This window comes from Cibotium barometz, chromosome 48, assembly GCF_041138505.1.
Source record: "Cibotium barometz isolate CiBa-2024 chromosome 48, ASM4113850v1, whole genome shotgun sequence".
NCBI classification, from domain to species: domain Eukaryota; kingdom Viridiplantae; phylum Streptophyta; class Polypodiopsida; order Cyatheales; family Cibotiaceae; genus Cibotium; species Cibotium barometz.
In genome coordinates this window covers 36,817,628-36,845,090 of record NC_141093.1, presented here as the reverse complement: position 1 = coordinate 36,845,090, position 27,463 = coordinate 36,817,628, and the positions used below count along the sequence as shown (strand labels likewise).

At 47.6% G+C, this 27,463-nt stretch overlaps 1 protein-coding gene across 1 annotated transcript in view; it reads left to right on the top strand.

The window, feature by feature from the left end:
• Nucleotides 1–27,463, top strand: part of LOC147611142 (U5 small nuclear ribonucleoprotein helicase) — a 194,069-nt gene that overhangs the window by 165,593 nt on the left and 1,013 nt on the right. Inside the window, exons 42-48 of the mRNA XM_086785805.1 lie at nt 25,904–25,971; nt 26,073–26,241; nt 26,336–26,398; nt 26,482–26,577; nt 26,715–26,882; nt 26,993–27,175; nt 27,304–27,456. Of these exons, the coding sequence (XP_086641931.1) occupies nt 25,904–25,971; nt 26,073–26,241; nt 26,336–26,398; nt 26,482–26,577; nt 26,715–26,882; nt 26,993–27,175; nt 27,304–27,456 (900 nt within the window). The remainder of the gene's footprint in view (nt 1–25,903; nt 25,972–26,072; nt 26,242–26,335; nt 26,399–26,481; nt 26,578–26,714; nt 26,883–26,992; nt 27,176–27,303; nt 27,457–27,463) is intronic.

Genomic DNA, 27,463 nt, shown 5'->3' with positions numbered 1-27,463 from the left:
ATACCCATTGTAAATAACAATGTACTTGCTTCAGAGTTGAAAAATATAACTTAGTTTGTCATTTTTACGATAAAAAAACTTCTATTTTTGGAAAATGAGCCATTTTTGCTTAGAAATTTGTAATTTTGAATCCAAATTTGGAATCTACGCGTAATTTTACGCTTAAAATAGTTTTTTCTGAACTAAAAACGGGCACCCGGAATGGGTTTAATTAAGCTTTTAAGCCTTTAAATCTGCGAACTTCCGACCAAAAATAGTAACTATCCAGGCGTCTAATCAACGAACGGAACACGCCCCCATGGTCACGGGGCAAGGCCGGACATTTCCGTCAAAAAATATTTTTTGACCCCCCCGGACGACGGCGGGCGGCCGGCGTGGGCCCCACCACGGGCGCCGCCCGTGAAAAAAAAACCGACAATCCGCCCGGGGCACCCAAGCGTGTACACGACCTAGACGCACCCTCCAGCACACCCCTACACGTACCCCCTCCTCCCAGAACCCTCTATCCACAGGTGTCGCGCTCTCTCTCTTGGGGACACCTCCACCCCCATGTGTCACACTTTCTCTCTCCTCGAGACACCTCCACCCCCAGGTGTCTCACGCCCACACCCTCTCCCGGACACCTACACCACCCAGGTGTCACCTTCCCGTACCCGGACGTCCACCCTCCAGCACCTATAAAAGGACCCTCCCAGCCCCCTTCTCCAGACAAGCCCCCAGCAAGCCCCTACGCGCAAGCTCTCTCTCAAGCTCTAGGACATGTCCTACACTCTTCTCCCCCCCCCCCCCCCCCCCCCCCCCCCCCCCTTCTTATCCCAATCAAGAGTCGGGAGGGGTGACTAAGCAATAATCTCAAGTTCGATCATCAGCTGATTGAGGGAATAGCATGGCATGGGAGGTGTGCATGGCTAGATCGCCTCTCTGTAATGATGTGATGGAGTTGGAGGCTGGTTGCTTCTTTTGTATTCGAGTCTCACCACCTTTGCTCAGAGGGGGGGTGTTTGAATAATTAAGGTCTTGGTAGTGTGAAAGGGTTATTAAATCTTTTGGTGGGAACACTCTAGGTGTGAACCATCTCTTAGTAAGGGTCGGAAGATAAGGCCTTAGTGCCTATAAATACTTTGTACATGATGTGAGTATTATCACTTATTGTGTTCATGTGCACTCTCTCTCACTTGAGTTCGATTGCATCTACCTCTTGTAACATACCCATTGTAAATAACAATGTACTTGCTTCAGAGTTGAAAAATATAACTTAGTTTGTCATTTTTACGATAAAAAAACTTCTATTTTTGGAAAATGAGCCATTTTTGCTTAGAAATTTGTAATTTTGAATCCAAATTTGGAATCTACGCGTAATTTTACGCTTAAAATAGTTTTTTCTGAACTAAAAACGGGCACCCGGAATGGGTTTAATTAAGCTTTTAAGCCTTTAAATCTGCGAACTTCCGACCAAAAATAGTAACTATCCAGGCGTCTAATCAACGAACGGAACACGCCCCCATGGTCACGGGGCAAGGCCGGACATTTCCGTCAAAAAATATTTTTTGACCCCCCCGGACGACGGCGGGCGGCCGGCGTGGGCCCCACCACGGGCGCCGCCCGTGAAAAAAAAACCGACAATCCGCCCGGGGCACCCAAGCGTGTACACGACCTAGACGCACCCTCCAGCACACCCCTACACGTACCCCCTCCTCCCAGAACCCTCTATCCACAGGTGTCGCGCTCTCTCTCTTGGGGACACCTCCACCCCCATGTGTCACACTTTCTCTCTCCTCGAGACACCTCCACCCCCAGGTGTCTCACGCCCACACCCTCTCCCGGACACCTACACCACCCAGGTGTCACCTTCCCGTACCCGGACGTCCACCCTCCAGCACCTATAAAAGGACCCTCCCAGCCCCCTTCTCCAGACAAGCCCCCAGCAAGCCCCTACGCGCAAGCTCTCTCTCAAGCTCTAGGACATGTCCTACACTCTTCTCCCCCCCCCCCCCCCCCGTGTGAATAGACTTTAAGTGTGCCTCTCCTTCAACCCTTGCCTTACTCTTCCCTAGGCCTCCCTAGACGTACACTCTTCTCAAGAGCTCTCCAAGTTAAGGACACCCCTCTCAATTCCCCCCCCCCCCCCATATGCGGCGACTTAAACTTAGGCTAAGAGGTCGTTCCTGCCCATAAGCCCAACAAGCTTTTCCTACCCCAAACGGACTCCGTTTTCGAATCCGTTTGAACCAATAGAATTCTCTCTTTTCTCTCCACGCTCCCAACCTCTTATATTCACCTCGTTTTCTCTCTATCCTCTTAAAACTCTAGTGCTCCTATGGCGCCGAAACGCCGCCGAATTGACGAACCGCGCGCTGCCCAAGGAGGGAATGAAGCAAATCGCGTCCCTGCAATCGACTTCGCCCCTCTTGAAGTGAATAGGCATGAAAACGATAACCAGGTTGGTCATTTAAACAGTTTTAAGTAAAATTCTCTCTTATGAAGCTTAATGCAAAGATTCGTAATAATAGGAAAGGAACCAAGGTTAAACCCCTAGTATAGATGGCCTAAAGTACCTTATGGTTACTCTTAAGTAAAGTTATAGGAAAGTAATCTTGGTTTTGAATCATTCTCTTTCCGAAACGATGGTTTTTGTTAAATGCGTGAATTCATTGAATAAAGGCTATGTCTCTTTTTATTGGATATACTGTTGCTTTATTGCTAACATGCAGGTACAGCTTCTCCCCCCCTTAGCTAACTCCGTGCTTGCCTGTGTAGCCGGGCGGAGGATATAGCGAGGCCGGGAGTCGGCCCAGGGCAATCCCCTCCTATGCCACTGGGAATTGGTTTTCACCACCAGGGTGATGTATATATGCTGCCTAGTTCTGTGGGTCCAGGCTAGTGCGGTGACTTAACCCCCACCTCATGAGGAGACGTCCCCTCCGAAGAGCGAGAGGGTTTGGTACAAGCGTCAGTACCTGAGGGGGTGACAGGACGGCTTGGCCCTCATCGTCTGGCTGACGACGAGGGGAGACGGTCCGTGAGGTTTACCCAGCTGGTTGAGGCTGGAAGATCGAATTCTAGATTATCGATGTAGTTGTGGTTTTGGTTATGGTTTGGACATGAAGTTTGGATTGGGATATCGGCCCGGTTTCAGGGTCTTTTGTAAATATTTTTCACTGTAAGTATGCTCGTTGATTTCAATGTTATGCTAAGGAAGATTTCCTTTAAGGAATCAAGTGTAATTAATTAACAAAGGAATTTGTTTTTAAGTGTTTCACAGTGTGGTAGGACTTAATTAGAAAATAATTGAATGGGTGAGTGCGTGGAAAGTGGGAGAATGGATACCCTGACGGTACCATTCTAAGGATGGGTGGACCCGATCAGTCGGGTAGCTTTCTACTAGTCGTAACCTACGATATTTAGGGAATAGTAGAGTCTCGAACAAGACTTGTTTTAGGGGACCGAGCCAGCGGCCGTGCCTCATGAATACGGGGGAAAAAGGCGTTGGCTTCCTTGAACCAAGTGTGGGTCTTGTTCCATCTCCACGCACATTCCGTGCTGGAGGTTAGAATTTCCTTCAGGATGACTACGCTTCCCCTGCGAGATAGAATTAGGTCCGTCCGTTTGCTCGTAACCTCGTATTTCTACGAGATCGAGGTGTCGTCAATCGGAAAATAACACGAGACTTAACTGCCTATCAAAAGGATTCCCCCGCCTTACGGGTTGGGGGCCTTACACGTGGTATCAGAGCGCGTTTAGACTTGGGAGATTTTATATTGTATTCTCTTGTTACTCTAGAAATTCTTGTTAAACTAATCTAGTTACGGCTGGATGCAGGAGGACGAGATGGATCCCTATTCTCGCTTCCTGGTATTCCAATGCATGTTCATGACTGCTTGTCGCTCTTCCGAATTCGAGTTCCGTGACACTATGATGCACATTGTAGACAAGCTAACCCTTCCTCTTTACACTCGCATCGAAAGGGGATGGAACAGAATTGAGTATTGGCATCGTCGATCTACCTACTTCATCATTCGAGCTGAGCACGTCGGCAATCTCACCAACGACTTGAGGCGGATCCGTTATGCCGAGATGTTGCGGATGGTTCGCCTGTTCTGGTTTATTGGCACTCCTCGTAACACCTATGTCACTATCGATGGGAATCGCATGCTGCAGAATCGTTGGGTTTATGATAAGGTGACTCAAGTTGTATCCCCTGATAGAGTAGCCGTTACCCGTCTTTCTAGACGAGGTTTACCTCCCCTACCAGAGACTTATCGAGTTCTTGAAACCATGGGAGAACCCCCCTACTTTTTCAATGCTACCACCGCAGATCTTTATTAGGTTCCCTAGAGGACTACCATGTAAATAAATAAGATTGGATTTAGTCCAATCCTTGTAAATGGCTTGGTTTACTTGTAAATGGCTTGGTTTACTTGTAAATATTAAAGCTTGGAATAAAAGGTTTTGATTTTCACACTCATTGTCTTATGTGTATTAAACCGCCTAAGTGACATGATTCTAAATTTAGCTTCATATTGATAACCAGGATCGTCAACTTCTTGCTCCCAATGCATTATATACAGATACACAGGAGAAGAAGCTTCTCCTCAAACAAATGCAACCTCCCTCATTTAATGGGACAGGATCAAAGATTGAAAGGGATGCAGAAGTTTGGATAGAAGCCATGGACGATTACTTTTCGGCTGCTGGTACAGGAATTGGGAATCAATCCATGCTTGCCAGATTCCGTCTTACCGGGGACGCCAAACTTTGGTGGAAGCAATGGTGCCGAGATAAGGGCGTCACTGAAGATACCCAAACCTGGAGTGACATTAAGCAAGCTGTGAAGGGCCGTTATCTTCCCCCATCTCATGAATCTATTAAGATGAACGAGTTCTTCAGCCTCAAGCAGCTTAGCTTAACCTTGGAGGAATACTACTCAAAATTTGTCACACTTGGCAAATATGCCCCACCTATGTCGATCACTCAACAAGTGGCCCGATTTTGCCAAGGGCTGAATGAACCTTTGGATTCTCGCCTTGAAGCAATGAGGCCAACTACTTTACAAGATGCTCTTACCCAAGCCAAACCTCTAGCTAAAGAAGTAAAGAGTGGTCAAGCAAAGAAGAGAGTCTATCCTGAGTCTAACCCAAGGGGGCGCCTTCAGAGGAATTACCAATCGAATTTCCGCCACAATACTATTGGTCAGTACCCCAATAATTGTCCCCCGCAGTTATGCTAATTCCACTTCAGAATCCTATGGGGACCAAAGGTGCTTTTATTGCAATGAAGTTGGCCACTTCCGGAATGAATGTCCCAAACTTGCAAGATCCTCTCTCAATCCTAATGTCATTCCTGCTCCACAAGGCGGCCGGGGAGTTCAAGGTCGTGGGACTCCTAATAACCGCCAGGCTGGACGAGGTGGTGGTGGACGTGGTAGAGGTCGTGGAGTGACTGCACGTGTCTGCTCTATGATTGGTGAACCGACTTTAGAGATGGAAGAAGAAGAGCAAGCCACCATTCATGCAGCTATAGAACATCAAGGACCTAATCAGCAGTTTTCTGTTATCCAAGCTCCGGCTACTTATCAAGGTAGATCTTTCCAGCTTTTGGTTGATTGTGGTAGTACGCATTCATTTCTTTCTCCAAAATGCTTGCGTAAGTTACAGTTAGATCAAAAACCAGCCCAAGCAATGATTGTTGAGTTAGCTAGTGGAAAAGAAGAAGTATCCCGACATTGTGTGGGAGATCTTGAATTTGAATTGGATGGTGAATCAACCCATGGGTATTTTAGAAGCTTACCATTAGGGATTTATGATGGAATCCTTGGTATGGATTGGTTAATTGCAAACAATGCTGACATTCACTGTGCTGAAGGAAGCATCTCCTTTAAGAATAGTCAAGGACAGGTAGTATCAGCCCAGGGAAAAACAGGTAAACCCAAATTTCATTTGGTCAAAGCTAATCGTCTTCTTAAGGGAGTGCGCAAGGGCCAACAGATCTTCCTTGTCAAACTCAACAAGGTAGAAGAAAGCAACCCAGATTTAGAACCCTCTTGGCTCCAGGAGTTTTCAGATATCTTTCCAGAGGAACTTACAAAACTACCCCCATCTCGAGAAGTAGATCATGGGATTGAGTTAATCCCTGGTGCTGAATCAGTTTCAAGGAGACCTTACAAAATGTCTCTTCCCGAAGCCATAGAGCTCAAGGAACAACTTAGGCAGCTCATTGAGCAAGGATTCATTCGCCCTAGTAATTCCCCATGGGGAGCGCCTGTTCTTTTCCAGAGAAAGAAGGATGGCTCGCTTCGGCTTTGTATTGACTATCGAGGCCTAAACAAGGTCACTGTCAAAAACAAATACCCCATTCCTCGCATCGACGAACTTCTTGACAGACTTTATGGATCCAAAGTTTTCTCCAAGATGGATTTAAGGTCTGGCTACTATCAAATTAGGATCAAGGAATCAGATATCTCCAAAACCGCTTTCAATACCCGCTATGGCCACTATGAATTTACAGTCATGCCATTCGGATTAACCAATGCTCCTGCCACCTTCAACCGCCTGATGCAGGATATCTTCCGACCCTACTTGGATGAATTTGTCCTTGTCTTCTTCGATGACATCTTGGTCTATTCTCAGTCAAAAGAGGAACATGAGGAGCATGTACGCAAAGTATTGCAAATACTACGCGAACATAAGCTCTATGCCAAGAAAAGCAAATGTACCTTCTTCACTTCCCAAATTGAATATCTAGGGTTCATTGTCTCCTCAAAGGGCATCTCAGTAGACCCTGCCAAAGTCAAGGATATATTGGAATGGCCACCCCCTAGGACAGTCAAAGAAATCCGTGGGTTTCTAGGCATCACAGGATGGTATAGGATATTCATCAAGGATTATGCCAAGATAGCCGCACCCTTAACTGATCTCCTCAAGAAGGAATGCAAGATAGTATGGTTACCAATCCACCAAATCAGTTTTAGCCAACTTAAAGCTATCCTCACCTCAGCACCAGTTCTGAAGCTCCCGGACTTCACCAAAGAGTTTGAGGTTGTCACTGATGCTAGTAGCCTTGCACTTGGTGGTGTCTTAATTCAAGAAGGAAGGCCTGTGGCTTACACTTCTCGTAAGCTTAAATCCTATGAAGTCAATTATGCCACCCATGATTTGGAACTCCTTGCAGTTGTTCATTGTTTCAAGTTATGGAGACACTATCTCCTAGGCCGTAAGTTTCTGCTTGTAACTGACCACCAGAGTTTAAAGTGGATCTTCACCCAGCCCAATCTCAACATGAGGCAAAGAAGGTGGATTGAGATTCTGCAAGAGTTTGATTTTGATATCAAATTTCGTCCTGGAAAGGATAATGTTGTAGCAGATGCCCTCAGTCGCAAATCCTTCCTAAGTGCAATCTCTATGCCAAATAACCCCATCCTAGAGAAGGTAAAGCAGGTTTCACTTCATGACCCTGATTACCAAAAGCTAGTAAGCCTGGTTCACAAGGAGGCACCCACAGAAAAGGAAAATATATTGATCAAGGGATACACCCTCGATGATGAATGCCTCTACTTCATGCATAGGTTATGTATTCCCAAAGATCTTGCACTAAAGAAGATGATCTTGTATGAAGCTCATGATAGCCCCGTAGCAGGACACCCAGGTTATGCAAAAACCTTGAATGCCTTAAGGAGAAGTTACTTTTGGCTTGGAATGAAGAGAGATATCCTTCAATACATCAGACAATGCCTTTCATGTCAAAGGATTAAAGCGGAAAGAATCAAAATGCCCGGGAAACTCCAACCTCTTGACATTCCTCAGATGAAGTGGGAATGTATCAGTATGGATTTTGTCACAAGTCTTCCCACAACACAAGGAGAATATGATTCTATTTTAGTAGTTGTGGATATGCTTACCAAAGTCACCCATATTATCCCAGTAAAGAAGACATTTAAATCTTCTGATATTGCCCGCCTTTTCATCAAGGAAATCTTTAGGCTTCATGGATTGCCAAAAAGAATAGTCAGTGACCGGGACTCTGACTTCACTTCAAAGTTCTGGACATCATTATTCCAGGCTATTGGAACACAACTTTGTTTCAGTACAGCTTACCACCCAGAAACAGATGGTCAAACTGAGAGAGTTAATCAGGTTATAGAAGACATCCTGAGAGCCTATTGTGGGCGTGAACCAAAGAAGTGGATTCAGTATCTCTCTCTAGTGGAATTCTCTTACAATACATCCTATCACCAAAGCATAGGGATGTCACCATTCAAAGCTCTTTATGGTCAGGAATGTTTATCCCCCTTAAATTTTTCTGACCCCACACTAAAGGTTGAAGCCTCCAGGATAATGCTTGAAGAAATGGAAGAACAAACTAAAGCTATTCGTAAGGATATTAAAGCCGCCCAGGATCGACAGAAGCATTATGCTGATACCAAAAGATCTGAAAGAATTTTTCAGCAAGGAGACAAAGTTTTTCTTCGAGTGCGGCCAAAGAGAAGTTCTTTATCTCTTGGAAAATTTAGGAAGCTGAGTCCAAGGTATTGTGGGCCTTATGAAGTCATCAAATGTTTGGGGAAACATGCCTACAAACTTCGCCTCCCAACCCACCTCAAAATCCATGATGTATTCCATGTAAGCTTACTCAAGCCATATGTGCCTCATCCTGATCATGTTCTTGATGATGAACAAATTGTAATGCCAACTCAGGGAGTCCTTGAAATGAGACTAAATAGAATCATCGACTCTAGAGAAAGAGTGCTTCGCAATAGAATCCTTAGGGAACATTTAGTGGAATGGAAAGATTACCCTGAGGAGGATGCCACTTGGGAGGAAGAGTCAACCCTCCAAAAGAATTACCCAGAGTTCGTGCCGAGATGAGGACATCTCGAGTTCTTTTAGTAGGGAAGGATGTAACATACCCATTGTAAATAACAATGTACTTGCTTCAGAGTTGAAAAATATAACTTAGTTTGTCATTTTTACGATAAAAAAACTTCTATTTTTGGAAAATGAGCCATTTTTGCTTAGAAATTTGTAATTTTGAATCCAAATTTGGAATCTACGCGTAATTTTACGCTTAAAATAGTTTTTTCTGAACTAAAAACGGACACCCGGAATGGGTTTAATTAAGCTTTTAAGCCTTTAAATCTGCGAACTTCCGACCAAAAATAGTAACTATCCAGGCGTCTAATCAACGAACGGAACACGCCCCCATGGTCACGGGGCAAGGCCGGACATTTCCGTCAAAAAATATTTTTTGACCCCCCCGGACGACGGCGGGCGGCCGGCGTGGGCCCCACCACGGGCGCCGCCCGTGAAAAAAAAACCGACAATCCGCCCGGGGCACCCAAGCGTGTACACGACCTAGACGCACCCTCCAGCACACCCCTACACGTACCCCCTCCTCCCAGAACCCTCTATCCACAAGTGTCGCGCTCTCTCTCTCTTGGGGACACCTCCACCTCCATGTGTCACACTTTCTCTCTCCTCGAGACACCTCCACCCCCAGGTGTCTCACGCCCACACCCTCTCCCGGACACCTACACCACCCAGGTGTCACCTTCCCGTACCCGGACGTCCATCCTCCAGCACCTATAAAAGGACCCTCCCAGCCCCCTTCTCCAGACAAGCCCCCAGCAAGCCCCTACGCGCAAGCTCTCTCTCAAGCTCTAGGACATGTCCTCTTCTCCCCCCCCCCCCCCCCGTGTGAATAGACTTTAAGTGTGCCTCTCCTTCAACCCTTGCCTTACTCTTCCCTAGGCCTCCCTAGACGTACACTCTTCTCATTAGCTCTCCAAGTTAAGGACACCCCTCTCAATTCCCCCCCCCCCCCCCCCCCCCCCCATATGCGGCGACTTAAACTTAGGCTAAGAGGTCGTTCCTGCCCATAAGCCCAACAAGCTTTTCCTACCCCAAACGGACTCCGTTTTCGAATCCGTTTGAACCAATAGAATTCTCTCTTTTCTCTCCACGCTCCCAACCTCTTATATTCACCTCGTTTTCTCTCTATCCTCTTAAAACTCTAGTGCTCCTATGGCGCCGAAACGCCGCCGAATTGACGAACCGCGCGCTGCCCAAGGAGGGAATGAAGCAAATCGCGTCCCTGCAATCGACTTCGCCCCTCTTGAAGTGAATAGGCATGAAAACGATAACCAGGTTGGTCATTTAAACAGTTTTAAGTAAAATTCTCTCTTATGAAGCTTAATGCAAAGATTCGTAATAATAGGAAAGGAACCAAGGTTAAACCCCTAGTATAGATGGCCTAAAGTACCTTATGGTTACTCTTAAGTAAAGTTATAGGAAAGTAATCTTGGTTTTGAATCATTCTCTTTCCGAAACGATGGTTTTTGTTAAATGCGTGAATTCATTGAATAAAGGCTATGTCTCTTTTTATTGGATATACTGTTGCTTTATTGCTAACATGCAGGTACAGCTTCTCCCCCCCTTAGCTAACTCCGTGCTTGCCTGTGTAGCCGGGCGGAGGATATAGCGAGGCCGGGAGTCGGCCCAGGGCAATCCCCTCCTATGCCACTGGGAATTGGTTTTCACCACCAGGGTGATGTATATATGCTGCCTAGTTCTGTGGGTCCAGGCTAGTGCGGTGACTTAACCCCCACCTCATGAGGAGACGTCCCCTCCGAAGAGCGAGAGGGTTTGGTACAAGCGTCAGTACCTGAGGGGGTGACAGGACGGCTTGGCCCTCATCGTCTGGCTGACGACGAGGGGAGACGGTCCGTGAGGTTTACCCAGCTGGTTGAGGCTGGAAGATCGAATTCTAGATTATCGATGTAGTTGTGGTTTTGGTTATGGTTTGGACATGAAGTTTGGATTGGGATATCGGCCCGGTTTCAGGGTCTTTTGTAAATATTTTTCACTGTAAGTATGCTCGTTGATTTCAATGTTATGCTAAGGAAGATTTCCTTTAAGGAATCAAGTGTAATTAATTAACAAAGGAATTTGTTTTTAAGTGTTTCACAGTGTGGTAGGACTTAATTAGAAAATAATTGAATGGGTGAGTGCGTGGAAAGTGGGAGAATGGATACCCTGACGGTACCATTCTAAGGATGGGTGGACCCGATCAGTCGGGTAGCTTTCTACTAGTCGTAACCTACGATATTTAGGGAATAGTAGAGTCTCGAACAAGACTTGTTTTAGGGGACCGAGCCAGCGGCCGTGCCTCATGAATACGGGGGAAAAAGGCGTTGGCTTCCTTGAACCAAGTGTGGGTCTTGTTCCATCTCCACGCACATTCCGTGCTGGAGGTTAGAATTTCCTTCAGGATGACTACGCTTCCCCTACGAGATAGAATTAGGTCCGTCCGTTTGCTCGTAACCTCGTATTTCTACGAGATCGAGGTGTCGTCAATCGGAAAATAACACGAGACTTAACTGCCTATCAAAAGGATTCCCCCGCCTTACGGGTTGGGGGCCTTACACCTCTCTTGCATATCCATGTTTATGCTTCCACACACCATGGCTTGATCTCTCCGCGTCTCCTTCCACTCTCACTCACTCCCTCTTGGACCTGGCCATGTTTCCAACAAGTGTAGCCTCCATGCTCTCTCCAAGTGTTCCAAATTTCACCAGTAGTGTGCACCATGGGTAATATGTTTTGGACATGTGCATGGCATATGATCCTAGAGCCTGTAGGGAATGATGTGTTGTGTGTGGGTTATATCATGTGTGTCATGTAGACCAGGCTAGGAAATTAAGGTGGCATTTTGTGAACCACCTAGAGACATCAAACGTAGGAACATGTTTATTTATGTCAAACAGTGTGATAGGATTAATTAGAAAATAAATTGATGCCGTGAGTAGGGTGGAAAGTGGGAGGATGGAATGCCTCGATGGCAGCATCCTACGAACGGGTGGACCCGATTAGTTGGGTAGCTTTCCAACAGATTAAGTGAAAGCCCTACGCTAGATAAATAGGTTCTTGGGCAACTCTATTCTAGAAGACTAGACCAACGGCTGTGCTTTGCATGGATGAGGAAAAAAAAGTGTTGTCTCTAGGAATCAAGATTAATAGTTGCCCAAATTATGATCAATTACCCTATGGGTGATTTGATTTTTAAAAGACCACACTCCCCCTGCGGGATAGGACTAGGTCTTACCTACAAATCGTAGCCTTGAATCTTTGCATGGTGAAGGACAAGTAGGAAATTTTCTCCAAGTTAAGACTTAGTAGACTATCTTAAGTGTTTTCCCTATTTTGGATGGGGGAAACCTTACATTTTTGCACAACGTGTCAGGGAAAAACTCCAAAGCAAGATGGGAGTTGTGGAAAGAGTTATGCAAGTGTACTACTGATTGTGAGAAAGATTCAAGTCTTCATAATAAGCGGGCAAAAGGTTTGGGCTTGTTTTGACAAGATGGTGTCGATCATGCTGTTGAGTATTACCAACGTTGAACAAGGAAGAATATTCAAGACAACAGTCATCGATTTTACTCGCATGCAATACACATGGCATGTTGCCATGCATTACATGTGATGAATTTTCGTAGACAATGATGTTTCAAGAAAGATTTTTGACCTTTTAAAAGAAAATATATCCAAGGTAGATGCAAGTATGTCTACTGGGCTGATAAGATAAAATAATCAGAGAGCAAGACTGTCATATTTGGTCTCAAAGCCAGCCTCTCACCTTACAACTTTTCTTATAAAAGCAGGCCGAAAAGCATGGTATTTTACAGCTCTGCAAGAGACAGGTTATAACTGAAGTAGTGAAGATTTGGTAGTGCTTGTAAACTAATTGTGGGAAATACACCCAAGATCCATGCCCATACATTAAGGTTAATGGGGGCATATATGACTTTGCATGTGAAAATCACCAGAAGAAGGCACTTACAACAAGTGGATGTGGAGAGGATTCCTCAGCATTCAATGCGCACCATCTTGTTGACTTTGAGCCCACATGGGCTAGATTCATGGAGGTGAATGTGGAGGTGCTAATAGCTCATCAATGATGGCATCTGCCTTGTAAGCTCAAGCCTATTTAAATGGAAATGAAGAAGTGTGACTAATTACTCTTAGGGAAGGGAAGGAAGAAGAAGGGGGGTGTGTGTGTTGTCGTCACTGGTGCCAAATGCTTAATGCTTTTAAGACAACAAAGCAAATCAATGGTATTGGTTTGAATACTGCTGACGACTACTAGCCTCTTGCAGGAACTTAGACACTGCAAATCTTACTGGAACTCTTCCATCAGAGTGGGGAGGAAACTTCACCAAATTGCAGAGACCGGAGCTGGAAAATAATGGACTGACAGGAGGTATTCCAGATAGCTGGCAGGGCATATAAAGCTTGCAGAGTATTAATGAATGATAATGAGCTCACTGGTAGTGTTCCAGCTTGGATGGATCAGCTTCAGAAAAACAATCCTACAGTGGATTACATTTGCAACTTCCTAAGTGGACCATATCCAACCTCATTTGATGCCAGCACGTAAGTCCCGCATTGGACACTCTTGTTTGTGAAGCTGCTCAAAGCAAGTACTTGGCTGTTTACAAAGTGCCTGGTTTACTCTCCTCAATTTATTGTGAAACTCCTTACCTGCCACTTCCCCTTGGTTCGGATTGCTCCTCATCCAGGTTCAAGTCGGCCTTTTTCGTCGATTAGCATCATGGCTAATCATTCTCCCTCGGCCGGGCGAACCATTGTTTTTTCTGAAGCCGACAGCATGCCCTTGATATGCAGGAGTTTCAGATTCAGTTTACCATTTTTTATGGGAATGCAGGGAAGCACAGAGGGTTTTGGTCTGCGATTGTACACCTCTTTGGTAGGAATAAGAGGGATGCTATCTTTTCTTTTGGTTCTATCATTTGGTTGACACAGTCTGGGCCTCAGCTGAGATTCGAGGTGATTGACAGGAGCTTGGCCATTATGGGGCAAGGAGTTGCTCGGCAGTGTTGTCTTTAAGATTTGCCACTTTCGTGCCTTGGGTATATGGGGGTTTGCTTCGATTCCATAGACTTTTGCACTAGCTCCATTAGTCTATGGCACAATCATAGTTTCATCACACTTTGTCACTCCGGCACAAAGATTAGATGCACTGAGGCCATTGAGGGTACTCCCGTTCTTGTTTCTTAGTGTCTTTGCAGGATTTGGAGTGATATTATTCACACCATTATGGCTACCTGGGCCAGAATCCAGGGATCTTCGAGGGCTGCAGAGAGGAAGCGCGGCCAGTTTATGAGAGAGTGGGACATTGGTATCTTTTTCACATCCTCTCATTCGAGACCCTATTGGCAGCACAGGGCTCCTGGTTGGTTGAGATCTCCACCTTGTTTGGTGTGAAATCTCCATTTTGTAAAATTTTTTTATACTTAATAGAAGTCTCCTTTCTGAATAAAAAAAGAATATGAGTCATACACATCAACCACAACAAGTGGCAGCTTCACCCAATGACATGCCAGTGCTAACCTGTACTAAATGTGGAATTGATCATTTGATCAAGGATTTTCGAGACAAGGGAAGAAAATGAGCGGATGCGACTGTTTCTAGAACTGGCCGCAGGAGAAGAGTGAAAAAAGTATGTAAGGGTGACACAAGAGTCACAAGCCAAGACGGATCCGAAGAAGATACAATTGATACTACCAGATCCACCCAATCGAAGGAAGAGAGGTATCAAGGGATCAATCATAGAGGATCAGACCAGGAAAAGCAAAGTGAGCAACCAACAACTCCTAAAGGGATCGGTGAATATCCCAATGCCGACGAGGAAATAAGAAAGCTCGAAGATGCCAAGGCCTTAGTTGAAGAGTACGAACGGCTTCATGAAGCCAAGCTGAGAGCAAACTAGGTAAGGGATACAGTTTATCCATGAAACGAGCCAACCCGAAATAGAGAATTGGACATGCCAACCCCCATTCCGGAAGGAACGGAAGAGGAGTCCTAAGAAAACACACTGTCTAGAATGTTTGAGGAAAATGGGTTGGGGAGTCCATCCATTCCTTCCCTATGGAAGAATACGAGACACCTACGTGGGAAGAAATCTCTCTCTCCAAAGAACCCAGAGACATACGAAGTCTCGCGGCTGTGCTATCCACGCCTGTCCAAATGCCTTTAGGGTAACTGTTACGCAATTCACCAACCCTATGGACAGACATAAAAGAATGGGCGGACTAAAGCTAGCCAATACTATAGATGCCCTGGCAAAAAGAACCTTGAGGCATACAAGGAAAACCCAAGTCGTTAAGATACCAGTTAACCGGATTCTGTGATCATAATACAAAATCGGCTTGCTGAAGCTCCCGCTCCCCCCCCCCTGCTCGTGCTGCCTGCACGCCCTTTCCCTTACCCACCCACGTGCCCTCCCCCCCCTCCCCCCCCCCCCCCCCCCCCCCCGCCTGCCCTCGCTTATGCGCCCCCCCTCCGCCTGGCTCTCTTGCGCTGAAGCGCCCGCCCCCATCTTCTCGCCATTGCGCCCCCCTCCCCTCTTCAGCGCCCTGTCCTCCCCTCCGCCAGCCCTCTCTTTCCCCCCACCCCTCCTTTCGCACTGCTTCCGCCCCCCCCCCTAGGGGTTTTTTCTTCGCTGCCTTACCCCCCCCTCCCCCCTTCTTTCTGGTTTTTCCTCCTCCAGGGGGTTCTTTTCTTCTTTCTTCCCCCTCCGCCTTCCCCCTCCGCCCTTTGTGTGCAGCTCGGTTCTTGCAGGTCTCTCCGCATTCGCTGCGCCTTCGCCATAGCTTCAGACTCTGATGGAGGCTCCTCCCACCCCACCTCAGAGGGACTCTTCCGCAGCCCCCTTGCCCGCCCCTGAGGATACCCCCATCAGGCTTTCTCTTTCGCCAGAAGAGAAGCGAGAAGAGAGGGGGAGACGGGGGAGGGGGGGTGGGGGCGAAGGAGGGGGTGCTGTCGGCGCTGGGGTCTCCTCTTGGAGGGGAGCAAAGTTGTTCCTCATGGGAACCCAGTGATGCTGAGACTGTGGCTGCTGCTGCATCGGTCTCTGGGCGTGCTGCTGTGGCTATCTCCCTCGACGGCGCCCCTGTCCAGGCTGCCACTCCGAGGTCTCTGTGGGCTGAGCAGGTGTCCCGGAGGCTGCCTGCCGAGCCGCATCTGTGGGCGGGCCATCAGGGGCCTGCTGCTGCGGTGCAGGTCACCTTCGCCTCCTCCCGTCCCCGCTCCGGTTTCGGCAACGGCTCCTTCCCCACCCCCTTCTCCCCCCCTTCCTCCCCCCCTGCTCGCCTCAGCTCCTCGGGAGGCCCTGGCAATCCCCTGGCGTTCACCTGCAGTCCGGAGGGCTCTGAGCACCGACCTTGCTCGAGCACCGCAGAGGAGACTTACCATGCCGATTCGGGCTTCTCAGATATCCTCTATCCGCAGTCGGCTGAGTCGTCTCGACACTAAACAGCGCTCGGAGGCTTTTGATTACTCCTTCACACGGCTTTTTGGAGCAGAGGGCCCCCATGAGCCAGCACCCATCAGAGTTCATGTAGTGATACCTCCGGCCCGCGGGGAGGAGGCACTTGATTCAGCGGTGGCCTTCTCATTCCCTCTCTGTGGCCCATGCGACCGGGAGTGGACTCTGGAGCTCGCTCTTAGCACTTTGAAGAATCAGGCAGTTGAGTTTTCTCACCATGTGAGCGATCTGGAGGTGACAGATGTGATAGGCCGACTATGGGAGTTGGCTCATTTTTTCATTGATCCCGGGAGTGTGGATGCCTCAGGGATTCGACATTTGGTTGTTCGCATAGTGGCAAACTTAGCACGCGACCCTGGATATGTATGCATACACGAGGTTGCTCTGTCTGAGCGAGAGGCAGTCGCCATGGGACGCAGCCACCACTGGCGCCTGATCCGAGATTCTTGCAGCACACTGGGTGGGCAGATTCGTAGCCGCTCGGATGGGGACTATTCTCCATCCAAGCCGCTTGCGAAGGCCCGCCGTACGGCTGAGACATTATCCACCTCAGCAGGTCATCCATGAGGATCATCTCATGGAATGTACAGGGCCTTGGCGGCGCACATTATATACGCTATCGTGGTTGCTTGAGACAGGAGCTTCAGAGATGCCTGGTTGGGGGCAGTATTGATATTTTGATGATGCAGGAGCACCATTTGGGTGAGAGCAGGATCCGGAGATATAGTTCGGTGATGCCTGGTAGATGGGACACCTTTTGGTCTGCAGGGTTTGGCCCCTTGGGTGGGCAGGGAGGAGTATGTATGGTCATTGCGGATGTATGGCAGCAGGCCATTGTGGATCGCAGGATCATTGTGCTCTGGTAGAGCACAGTATGTCATTTTGAGGACACATGATGAGCTCTTTGGCGTGCTCAATGTCTATGCACCCAACCATGCTAGTGCCAAAGCAGAGTTCTGGACCCAGGTTACGGATGCATTGCCAGAGGCCGCACATTGGTGTGTCAGGGAAGACTTCAACATGCTTGAGGACCCGGCCGATAGGATGGGAGGCAGTCATGTTACAGTGCACGGTACGGAGCTTGCAGCTTGGGAGCGATTTTGCATGACACTGAGGATCACTGATGCATGGCAGCATGCGGCCTTCTCCCCTCCCGCTCTCAGGACAGTCTTAGTTTCTCTCGGTCGGATCACCGGCAGGGAGGGACTAATCTATCACGGATTGATCGCTTTTATGTGGGCGACAGGTTAGGGGAGCGAGGGGGCTCCGTTGGCATTCTCGCTGGCACCTCTTTTTCAGACCATGCGCCAGTTATTTTGACACTTGAGGAGAGGACACGGGAGACCAGCTTGCAGTTGAGGATCCCAGAGAGGGTACTTACAGATCCTAGTCTCGCTGAGGACATTGAGAGGATATGGCATGATAGTCAGAGCTCTGACCAGGATGCAACAGGCTAGTGTGCCCAGGGACTCATCGAGCTCAGCTCTTTTTTGCACGTCGCAGCCTTGACACGGCTGGGAGAGACTCGCGAGCGGGAGCGTCAGCTGAGACGTAGCCTTGCTTCGCTTCAGCGCCTTCAAGAGCAACAGCCTACATGTGAGTGGGTGGCGTCCGAGCTGAGCCAGGCACGCCAGGAGGTTAGAGAGGCAGAGGAGTAGAGACATGAGTTTTACTATCGCCGCCAGGCCTCTCAGTGGACGCAGCTTGGTGATAGAGTGACTGGGGAGTTTTTTGAGATTACTAGGCTCCGCCATGCTCGAGCAAGAGTCCGCCAACTTGGGAGGCCGGACGGATCGATAGCTACTGAGCCCGAGGAGATCAGAGCCATTGCCACTGGGTTCTATAGAGACCTGCTTTCAGCGGAGCCAGCCACTGAGGCTCGGGATGCTTGCAAACAGACTGTGTGGGCCCATGTGCACAGGAGGGTCACTGATCGTATGCGTACAGTTCTGGGTGAGCCTCTCTCAGAGGTTGAGCTTGCTGAGGCCTTGAGGGTCCTTCCGTGCCATAGTTGCCCAGGGGAGGACGGATTGACGCCTGCCTTTTTTATGCGCTATTGGGACCTTTTGGGGCCAGGCCTCCGCAGGGGCTTTCAGTATGTTTTGGACACTGGGGTGATGCCACAGAGCTTTTCAGAGGGCTTGATCTTTCTTATCCCCAAGGGGGAGGGAGTATCAGATGATATTCGGCATTGGAGACCTATTACGATCCTCAATACTGTCTACAAGGTCTTAGCAAAGGCCTTGAGTTTGAGGATCCAGCCCTTCCTGGGGGAGTTGATTCATGCTACCCAGACAGGATTCGTCAAGGAGCGTAGTATCCTTGACAACATTTTCACCTTCTGGGGGGCGACGGCCCGAGCTAGATTTCTTGGTGAGGACTTGGTCGTGATGCTTCTCGATTTTGAGAAGGCATATGATAGAGTCGATTGGGGTTTCTTAGAGGGCACTATGCTTCGCCTGGGCTTTGAGCCAGGTTGGATTCGAGGGGTGGCGGCTCTATATTCCACAGCTCGTAGCCAAGTGCTGATTGCAAGAGGACGGGGGTCGAGTTTTGAGTTGACCAGATCAGTCCATCAGGGGTGTCCTCTCGCCTCGTTTCTTTTTCTCTTCTTTGCTGAGGGTATGAGCATGTATCTGACGGCAGAGGAGGTTGGTTTGAGAGGACTCCAGCTCCCAGTTCGGGGGGAGGACCTGCTCGATGCTGAGTTTGCTGATGACACGGGTTTATTTTTGCATGGCCAGGAGGCCAATCTTCAGCGGGCAGAGCAGTCGCTCCAGGTTTATAGTGCAGCTTCGGGAGCATTGATCAATTGGTGCAAGACAGTGGCCTTTTGGATCAGTAGCGCCCCCACTCCAGCATGGAGCCCAGACCCGGGTTTTAGATGGATTCCTCCTGGCACAGCAGTGCGATATTTGGGATGCCAGATTGGACTAGATTTGTCACCTGAGCAGCAGATTGCCCCGCTTCTTTTGAGCATTCGGAAGAAGCTTTTGTATTGGAGTACAGCTCGGCTATCCTTGGCTGGGAGGGTGGTGGTGGCAAATCAGGTGCTTTTAGCGACCATGTGGTACATTACGTCTTGGATCTTCTGGAGCTCTTGTATCAGCCAGGTACAGAGGCTGATCAGGAACTTTCTTTGGTCTGGGCGGGATGGTCAGCCAACCCGGGCAAAGGTTGCTTGGGCAGTTATTACACTTCCGTTGGCCCAAGGAGGCTTGGGCATTATAGATCCAGTTGATCAGAGTAGAGCCTTATTGGTGGGGAAGCTTATTGTTCGAGGGCTGCTTCCAGGTGCTGAGCCTTGGAAAGAGCTTCTTTTGCAGCGGCTGCAGGCTCGGGCTCCCCCAGCAGGGGGCACTTGGGCACCAGAGATACGATGGATCTTCATAGAGATGAGGAGGACAGGCCTCAGTAGAGGATGGGAGGACAGATTTGCCTTGAGCATCCTGAGAGCTTGGGAGTTGCTGAGACCGGGGCTCTTTCAGAGACCTCCTCCTTGTGATGAGGAGCGGGCCAGATAGCCGCTCATCTGGAGCCCAGCGGTTCGCACAGAGCAGGGTCATATGCTGGGTTCTCAGCCTCGTCTAGCCTGGGGACCATTGGCGGCAGGCCCAGCACGTAGTTTTGGAGACTGGCAGGCCTTCTGCAGTCTCCCAAAGGAGATCCAGGTGGAGAGGCTGAGTCACTTCAGAGGGGGGTTGATTATGAGGGATGACATTCAGGAGGCACTCACAGAGGAGTGGTTCACGCCTCTCGAGCCCATGGCCCCACGGTGGATGGGATCCTTTACACAGTTGGAGATCCTGATTGCTGTCAGGGCTTGCACTGAGGATGGCAGATGCCTCTACTATGAGATCCAGGATGAGGGCAGACTTCAGAGAGTGGAGGTGGAGTCGCCTTTGGTTGTAGAGTTCATCTTTCAGAGGATACGGGTAGTGGCCGCCGCTTCTCGGAAGTGGCATATTGACCGAGACCCTGCAGATGTGGACTCTGATTGGCGCATATGGGCATATGCAGTGCGCCCCTTGGCCCGGCTCCAATGGGACCCTGGGGAGTACGAGTGGCATGATCCTTAGGCATCCCTTGAGGCCACAGAGATCACCTTTTTCCAGTATACTGTTCGGTTGGGGCGACATATTTTGACGGCGAGGAGGATGGTCTCTCCAGCTGCATCAGGGCACTGGCGGCTATAGGGACTCTCACAGGAGTTCCTGGAGGATTTTTGGACCAAGCTCTGGGCTAGTCTCGACAGGCACGCAGGATCTCGACTTTCCAGTGGCTGGTCGCCCACCACAGGGGCTCTGCAGTTGGCACCTCGCTTGTCTACAGCGGTCTTCCGGCGGCCTGCGTCCGATGCGGCCACCCTATGGAGACACAGAGACATTGTCTATGGGACTGTCCTCAGGCGCAGCAGATTTGGCTGCGGATGCTACGCATTCTGGCCCCCCTCTCTCCAGAGGGTATGTATACGTGGGGTGCCGCTGCTTGGTCGACTTCGTCAGGGCCTGCTATGGGCTATGAGACGGAGCAGGACAGCCAAGCCATCAGATTCATTAGGGGCCAGCCTCGCCTTGTTCCTTCACCAGATTTCTCGTCCGCCGGCTGGACACAGGAGAGGGATCTACGATGGGAGCTCCTCAGCAGCCTCACCATCTGGTTCACCTGGAGGGCCCAGTGTTTCAGGGCCTTTGAGGGGAGACTGGAGCCACCAGCAGAGACTGTTCGGGGGATCTGGTAGGAGTTGATCCACACCCTGCGAGGACAGTATGACCGCATCCGGGGGGACTCCGGGGGACTCGGATGAGGCGATCTTGCGGCGCCAGGCCTTTCACACCACTTGGCGCAGCGGACCCTTCTATACCCTACACGCGGGGTCCCCCCGTTGGCACTACATGCCACCTGTTTGGCTTCCCCCCCCTCCTATTGTATGATATAGCCTCTCAGTTCTTTGTACTGATACTTGTACTTTTCACCACCTAGGGAGAGTCTCCCTGGCTGCCTCACAAGATAATCTTCAACCGTTTACTGATGATACAATCTTGGATTCTTTGTCAGCTACAGAGTACGAAGGGCTCATACGAGTAGGCAATCCTATTTTGAAGTCCAGATTAATGTTCAAGGTACTCATGCAAATTATTCCCTTTGAGCCCACACGCCGGATCATGCCAGAAGCAAACTTAGAAGTCACTCCAACAAAACAGCATAATGTACCATACCCTCTCCGCGCCCCACGACATGACTTCTTTCATTGGCTGGAGAGGACACCTTATGGGCAAATGTGGCCAAGCACACAAAGCTAGCTAATCCGCATTTAGCTGATTTGCTGGAGATAAGGATAGTAACATTTATGATCAGCTATTGTTTCCATAGGTGGCGAAAAGCAAACCCCATGCACACAAGAGGTGGCTATGCCACAATCGTCACTACTGAAGAGCACCCCCGTCTGGAAGATTTCAGAATTCAACCCGACTGGAGAAGAGTACCTTGCGATTCCAGAATACAGCCAAGTGTACATGAGCACACCACCAATATTGCAGGTCCATCCATTGTACATGCCAATTAAAAGAAGATGGACACCGCTGGAGTTTCAAGAAGCCAAAGGGCGTGACTCGCATGTGTGCTACAACTTCCCAATCTTTATACCAGCAACATTTGCCCACATTCAGGAACAAAGACAGCAGATATTGACATGGATCCGGGCATGGCGCAGCATTCCCGACCCCGCTATTGTAGCCAGTGTCAGATTTTTGAAGTAGTGGTGGTACTCATAGACCAACCAAAGGAGCCTTATGATGGCTACGAGGCAGAACACCTGATGTTCGAACCAAGGCCCATTAGATAGGGAGATCATGCTTTATTACCACCGGCTTCGATGTCTTCCAGGATACATGCACGTCACTTTCGAAGACATGGTGAATACTGGATTCTGGAGATACCATTCGGCTTTCCGACGTACACTTAAGAAGCTCCAATCCAGGAGAAACTTTTACCGACATAAGTTCAGTGACTAGGTTTTCCGACCTCGGTAATAGGTTCTGCGGACAAAACCTACATCAAGAAGGGGGGGATATTAATCCCATTTTGGATTGACAAACATGATCCTCAATTGAGGACATTAATAAGTGTCATGAAACGGCACTATAAAAGTTGTACGTTATAAGATATTGGCCACCCAAGGCCTAGTAAGTAAGTTTTGGGTACCCAAGTGTGAATAAGGGCCAAATGTATATAAGACATTTTCTCATAATGAAAAGACACAATCCCCTTTGTGCTATAGAGAGCTCTCCCTTGTGTCTTAAGAGAGATTGAACAAGTGAGAGCATTCTAGCATTGTGCCTCTTTCATGCTTGTGTGATTCATGCTTGTGTGAGAGAATGAGAGAGAGTGATTGCCTTATGCGACGGTGTGAGCGACTCTACGATGATAGCGTGGAGATGAAGCTTGGAGGTTGGAGCTTAACAAGCGAGGTTGGAGGCCTCAAGGGACTCAAGTTCGAAACATTGGTAAGTACCCTACAAGAGTTGTGATCTATTGCTCATCCTTTAGGTAAATGTGTAGAGTTTCCTCTTAGAGGTGTGGTAGCCCATAACACACTAACTCTAGAGGTTAGGGACTAATTCAACAGGGTTAGCAACAAGGTTAGGGGAGACCTGGGATTAGAGGAAGCAGGCTTTGATAGGTGGCTTAGGCTCAATATTAATAAATCCAAGGTTATTGCCTATTTATGACTAGACTATTATTTATAGCAACAATAAGCATTCATTCATTGTGATCTAGACGTGGACCAAGAGGCTTACTCCTACCATGGACATGGCAGTCTTGCCAAGGGTTCCTTAGGGTAGACTCTAGTGATATGGGACGCCAGGGCTGATTGGCTTGGCTTGTGGGAGTGGAACCTTAGCCCTTGGCTCAGGGGTGATTCCTGATGGCATCTACGGTTGGTGGGTGGTGAGCTTGCCTACACTCTTTTTATTCAGTTTCTCTTACCTTGTTTGTGCCTGTGTATTAGGTTGACTCCTAGAGGGATCTTACAATTTTGCACATGTTTATTAAGGGGGAGATTAAGGGATTTGAGTGGGATTAAGCATTAATCACATTGTCATTGCATAAATCACTTTTGTACAAGCATAAGACACTATCCTTGAGAGTCTCAAGTGGTAAGACCTTGCTTTTATTATGGATGATTCCAGTTTGAAAAAATCAATGGACAAGGGTTCCACTTGGTAAGTTCAAGTTAGATTTCAACTCATGAGGAATAGTTTATGGGCCATTGTAAATGGGAAATATGAGAAACCTAGGACGAGAGGGAGAAGGTGCATGGGAAACAAAGGATGAGAAAGCATTTGCCATAATTGCATTCGGCCTTAGTTATTACATCCATGACATCTCATATGCAAAGAGTTGTGCAAAATCATGGATAGCCTTAGATAAACTCTTTGGAGGAATAAGGGAAGCATTCAAGAATAATCCATAAAATCCAATTCTTTAAATTGGAATTGAAAGCTTTTGACACTTTTCTTGCTCACCTCAATAATATTGAAAGCTTGATGTCTCAACGAGCACATATAAGAGCACCAATTGAAAATGAAGATTGTATTGTTGTTTTGTTGAAAAACATGCCTAATGAGGAGTATGGGCACTTGGTCTCAACTCTAATGAACCTTCCGAATCCTACCCTAGAGAGCATTGAAGCCACACTCCTTCAGGAGTACAAGAAGAAGCAAGAGAAGACTAGAATCTATGAAGGGACTTAGCACACCAAGAAAAAGTTCTGCACCAACAAGAACTTCATCAAAAAAAGCTTCACGGACTCAAGGAAAAAGGCAAAGAAGTCTTGTGGATTTTGTGGTATGTCCTTACATGTCTTCAAGGTAGTAATAATTGGTTGGTACAATGTGAGGTATACCTACCTCCTAGACTCGCATCTCTAGGCTCATGTGTCCAGACTCACGGCTCCGTGTGTAGGCTCATAAGCTCACATGTCCGGACTCATGTATCATGTGCTCAGGCTCACGTCTATTTATGCGGGACTGTGGGCTCGCATTTCCCACTTGAGATTTGGTACAAGAGATTTTTTTTTTTCACGAAAAAGGGCACAAAAGGTGTACCGCACAAGTCAAGAAGAAGAATAAGAGTATTAAGAGGTCTCCAAGGAGGCCAACCTTGTTGTTGATATAGATTAGGCTTTTTGAGTACCCTAAATTCATTGCCCCCAGCATGTTAAACCTCGTCGTTTCTAGACATAGCTACTCATCCATGAAGCTTTATAAGCATCATTGGGATTTTTCACTAGCATTGCCATCATAACTAGTAAGACCTACAAGCACGGCATTGTAAACATAACTAGTAAATCTAATAAGCACTATAAATGTCATCAGAGCTTGGGGGGATGTGGCATTGTCAAGGATTTTGGTTGAGGGGGGATTTGTGGGAAATACACCCAATATCCAAGCCCATACATTAAGGTTAAAGGGATTTATGACTTTGGCATTTACTCATAAAAATCACCAAAAGAAGGCAACTACAACAAGTGGATGTGGAGAGGATTCCTCTGCATTCAATGCACACGATCATGTTGACTTTGAGCCCTCATGGGCCTAGATTCTTGGAGGAGAATGTGGAGGTGCTTATAGCTCATCAATGATTTCATCTGCCTTGTAATCTCAAGCCTATTTAAATGGCTCATTCTAATGATGAAGTGTGTGGAGTTACTCTATTGTTTTTCCTCTACATTATGCTTGATGAGTGTGTCATTAACTCCAATCTCTCTAGCCCATTAATGATGCTTTGATGATCGTGATTATCTCATTTGATCCACCTTGAGCCTCATCTAATCTTCCATCCTAAATCAACACTATGGTAGAGGTTTGGTAGGGTGGCCAGGCAGGCGAGGAAGCATGCATGTGTGTACACCTCTATACACACACACACACACACACACACAGAGGTACGTACGTATGTACAATATTATGCAAAGCTCTACGCTCGTAAGATAGTACCGAAACTTCGGCGTAGAGCCCTAGGGCATTGGCTGTAGAGGTGGTAGAATTTGTGCCCCTCCCCCGGCGGGCCTCTCCTCCCACGAAAAAAAAAGTGCAAATCTGTCCACGAGTTTGCACTCGTGTGGTGAATAGAAGTGGCCCAGTAACCGTGTTTTGTCATCCAGGATTGGAGTCAGCACACTGGTGGGCAGTTTGTTGCTGTTGACCATCTTGATAGCTAAAGTACATACATGCATGCATTCATACGTACTACATACACGCACTTGTATGTGTACATGTCTGTGTGTGTGTTCGCACATACATCCATATGTCCGTACATACATGTATGCATGTGCACATTAACCATGTAATATTTATTTTTATACATGGCACCTTGGTGTGATGTCGCACTGCTGTCATCAAATGCAGCTTTTAGATTTCAATCCCAGCACTTGAAATCTTCCCAAAGTGAGACATGAACAGATATTAAATCAGGATGAAAAAGTAAATCACAAGGAGTCATGTGACTTGCTGGTTTTCAAGAAGGATGACATGTCTGAATGTTGTGTTTTTCATTGCAGTTCATGAACCCCAGCTATTATGACCTCGAGACCACCACAAGTGAGGTTATCAATGCATATCTGTCCAGGCGAGTCTCTCAGTGCAGCAGAAGTTGTCTTGTTTTATGATGTTGTAAATGAATTGCAAGCATGTTTCTCATGCTTGTGTTTTCTTGGACTGTCTACACAGTCTTGTAATGGCAACACTTCAGACTTTGGAAGACGCGGCATGTGTCAGAGTAAATGAGGATGACACCGTTGAGCCACTCATGCTAGGCACTGTAGCATCTCAGTATTATCTGAGCTACAAAACGGTTGCATTATTCAGTTCTAATGTCCAAGCCAACACCACTCTGGAGGTCAGTGTGATCTTAGCCTCTCAAACTACGGTTGTATCGCTTTGAAAGATAGGTTTGCTTTTGCTCAACTAAAGCCTCTCCTTGCTGCATCCAGGACCTGCTTTTTGTGCTTTCGGGTGCCTCAGAGTACGATGAGCTTCCAGTTCGGCATAATGAGGTAAATAAGTCACAAAACTTAAGCTTTATGTGTTTGCTTATAGTGGTCATTTATTTCTTTTAATAAAATGGGATGCTTTGCAGGATAAGCTGAATGGATTACTTTCAAAGGAAATCCGCCTGAGTGTGGACACGCGCTCTCTAGATGATCCCCATGTCAAGGCAAACTTGTTACTACAGGTCAAGTTATTTGTCAATCTCAATTTAAACAAAGCACTAGAATAAATAAATAGTAAAGAACCTGCTATGTGTACCGCACTTAGTAAATTTTTTCTGTTATTTATCTGAAGCATACCATATCTGATGTTGTTATACAGGCACACTTCTTGCAGCTAGACTTACCTATAAGTGACTATGTGACGGATACCAAATCTGTCCTAGATCAGAGCATACGAATCATACAAGCTTTGGTAGATCTGGCAGCTAATGGTGGGTGGCTCAAAACGGCCTTAAATGCGATGCACCTGCTTCAGATGGTGATGCAGGTTAGAAATTTCAATGTTATCTGCATGCATCATAATGGATTGCTGTCTTGGACTAGAAAACTTAAGAGGTTATAAGCACTTATCATTGTAAATGTTGGCTTCGTGTTTAGGGCTTGTGGTTCGAAGAGGACAACCCATTTTCCATGTTACCACATGTGAATGAGAGGGTTCTAAAGGTTTTGAAAGAAAAAGGGGTGTCTAGCCTTCCGGAGCTTTTAAACTGCCCCATGGATTTTATCTCACAAGTGATGCAGCCTCTTCTTAGAGGCTCGGAATTGTTGGAGTTGTTGCAGGTTTTGATTCATGCATCCTAGACCCTCTTGTGCGTCTTTTTGGTTTGCCTTTTGCAAAAAGACCACCAAACAAAGCGCATAGCATGTGCTCCAGTAAATCACCTGAGCTTCTTGTGTTGCTCTGGCAGTGCATAGCACATCTCCCACGAATAAACACGACATTGAAGCACCACAATGAGAGAAGAGGGGACACTGATTTGCTGGTTGTGGATGTTTTTCTTAGAAGAACAGCTAGCTCAAGACGGAAAGATGCTAGAGCATTCGCACCCCGCTATCCCAAAGTAATGT